Source organism: Vitis vinifera, chromosome 19 (assembly GCF_030704535.1).
Source record: "Vitis vinifera cultivar Pinot Noir 40024 chromosome 19, ASM3070453v1".
Taxonomy (NCBI): domain Eukaryota; kingdom Viridiplantae; phylum Streptophyta; class Magnoliopsida; order Vitales; family Vitaceae; genus Vitis; species Vitis vinifera.
In genome coordinates, this window is record NC_081823.1 from 9,947,891 (window position 1) to 9,950,613 (window position 2,723).

The 2,723-nt window shown below is 43.1% G+C and overlaps 1 protein-coding gene across 1 annotated transcript; it reads left to right on the forward strand.

Moving 5' to 3' along the window:
• Positions 1-1,273: 1,273 nt before the first annotated feature.
• LOC132253334 (serine/threonine-protein kinase D6PKL2-like) lies at positions 1,274-2,257 on the forward strand. The gene is made up of 2 exons (XM_059735117.1): positions 1,274-1,425; positions 1,855-2,257. The coding sequence occupies exons 1-2, from the start codon at positions 1,274-1,276 to the stop codon at positions 2,255-2,257; spliced, it is 555 nt and encodes a 184-aa protein (XP_059591100.1).
• The last annotated feature ends 466 nt before the right edge of the window (positions 2,258-2,723 follow it).

Below are 2,723 nucleotides of genomic sequence, written 5' to 3' on the forward strand. Positions count from 1 at the left end.
CATAGAGGCGAAATTCATCTCTGATGGAAGCATATTGCTGAGCATCTTTTGAGCATGCCCAAGTTGGATCAGAAAGGTCAATTTGGTCCCAAATGAAGCGAAGCTGATCATAATAGTCATTGATGGATTGCCCCGGTTCTTGCCTGAGTTGATGCAATTCAACCACTAACTGATATTTCATGGATCCATGAGTAGTGGAGTACCTTTTGGTCAACATATCCCATGCAGATTTTGCATCTTCAAAGCTGCCCAATATATTGGAAATAGAGGGAATGGAAGTGTTCCGGATCCATGTGAGGATCATGTGGTTATGACTATCCCATTCAATCATGCGACTAAGAAAGGCAACATCTTCTTCACTTGCTCCCTTGACAGGAATACTCATTGCACCAGTACAATAATGCCAGAACATGCGACTCTTAAGAAAACTGTGCATAGCTTGAGACCAGGATAAGTAATTTTTATTCCCCTCCAATACAGTATTGATGGGACGAGGAAGAAAAACATCCTTTTTATCCATTTAGAGACACAATATGCAAAAATCGACTGCAAAAATGAAATCTACACGAAAAACTAGGTAAGGAGAACCTAGACAGAAAAAGTCAATTGGAAAAGTCAACGGTCAACGGATGAAGATGACGTGGAGATGACGTCAGCAGATCAGTGGATGCTGACGCAGCTAGGGCTGACGTGGCAGAGATGATGATGTTAGCAGACCAGTCCTCGGCGCGTGAGAGCACGTGGCAGCGCGTGAAGGCGCGTGATCAGCGTTGTAGAATCTTTGAGCGGTGCGTGGGGGCGCGTGCGGTCTCCGATGGCAGCGAGGGTTCCATGAATGTGTAGATCGGCGCTGGACAATCTCAGTGGTACCTTAAAAAATGAAATCGGAGCAATATTCGCAGCGGTGATGCAAAGAGCAGTGGTCTGTGCAGTGTGAAACTCCTTAACGACGACGGCTGCAGGTCCGGAACCCAAGGACGACGGCTGGATGACGTCGGAGGTTCAACGGCAAGAGGCTGCGGCGGCAGTTGTGATGGCGGAAGCGTTTAGTGAAAGAAAGGAAGTCACACTAATGAAGACAAGACTGCTAAGAAAAGGTCAGAGCAGTGGCTCTGATACCATGTTATAAATATAGAATAATTGTATTCTATTTCTTGATTAAAGAATATACATCAATGCCTTTATATAGGAGGCATATGTGTGCGGTACAAGTAAAGTGTACTATACAAGTAACCTAACTAGGCCTAAAGCCCATAACATAATATACTTTAACATGAGTCTGTATGACACCCACATGATGGAACAATATAAGGGAGCGGGTTTTGGGGAGCTCAGTCCTCATGTGTTTGCTGTTGCAGATGTTGCATACAGGGCAATGATTAATGAAGGAAATGAGATAGATTCCTCAGTCATCAAGGATGAACAGTCCAGATTCCATCATAACAATGACGACCCCATCAAACCATACCACTCACCAAACCATCCTTGCCTTCATATTTCTTTCATACCCATTTCTTCCACTACCTGTGATTTTACTCTAACCCACTCCATGCTCATGATCATTCTCATTTCCTCACATCCTCATTCATACCCACCATACCCACTACCGTTCATACTCACCATTTTTCCATTTTCCTTATCTATCATACCGCTTCTTCCCACCACCCGTTCCACCAATAATACTCACTCCCAACCCACTTCCAGTCTCTTTCCTTTCATTTTCCATGAACGTAAATCCCATGCAAAATATCACTCATGTTTTATTCCTCTTCTCATCCTTTGTACTAACCAAAAACCCAATCACCTGGACCACTTGCCCGACACCATTCAACTTTGATCCCTCCGTGTTACCAGTACCTCTTCCCCATTCTCCTTGCCACACACTCCAACCTTATACACCCATTTTGAGACCGAAATATTCTCTTGTTTGATGATGGAGTTCTGCCCAAGAGGTGATTTACTCACACTTAGGCAGAGGCAACCTGGGAAACATTTTTCTGAGCAAGTTGTAAAGTTCTATGTAGCAGAGGTTCTTCTTGCTTTTAAATGCCTTCACATGCTCGGGATTGTTTATCGTGACCTGGAACCAGAGAATGTCCTTGTGAGGGAAGATGGGCACATTATGCTTTTTGATTTTGACCTCTCTCTCCGGCACACTGTCAGTCCGACACTGGTCAAGTCCCCTTCTTTTGGCACCAAATCCTTACGAAAGGATCCAGTATATGGTGTCCGACCTACATGCATTGAACCTTCTTAGATTCAGTCATCCTATGTGGCCCCAACAACACGTTTTTCCCCTCTATTAAGGAAATTATATGTTAGTTATTGTATGATTATCTTGACATAATTAGCTGATTGTATAAGAGCATAATTAGCCTTATATTTCTGATTCTGTAGCTATAATTTAGGAGAAGATTAGATCAAACATGTGTATATATATACTACATTCTGTTAATGAGAAAAGTATCCAATTTGAAGCCAATCTCTTTATTCTTGTTATGGTATCAGAGCAAGAACAACAAACCACCATGGCTGGCAGTCAGAAGGCTTCTGGATCAGAAAACAAGACCATCGATCCTTCACATCCCCTCTATATTCATCATTCAGATCAACCAGGCCATGTTTTGGTGCCCATCAAATTAAATGGGGTCAACTATCAATCATGGAGCAAATCAGTTATTCATGCCCTTACTGCCAAGAAGAAGATCGGCTTCGTCGACGGG

Excerpts from the sequence above, each read along its gene's own strand:
- LOC132253334 (XM_059735117.1), top strand. The coding sequence starts at position 1,274 with ATGAGTCTGTATGACACCCACATGATGGAACAATATAAGGGAGCGGGT. Across the intron at positions 1,426-1,854 it reads TCAGTCATCAAGGATGAACA|TACCTCTTCCCCATTCTCCT; the intron begins GTCCAGATTCCA and ends CCGTGTTACCAG.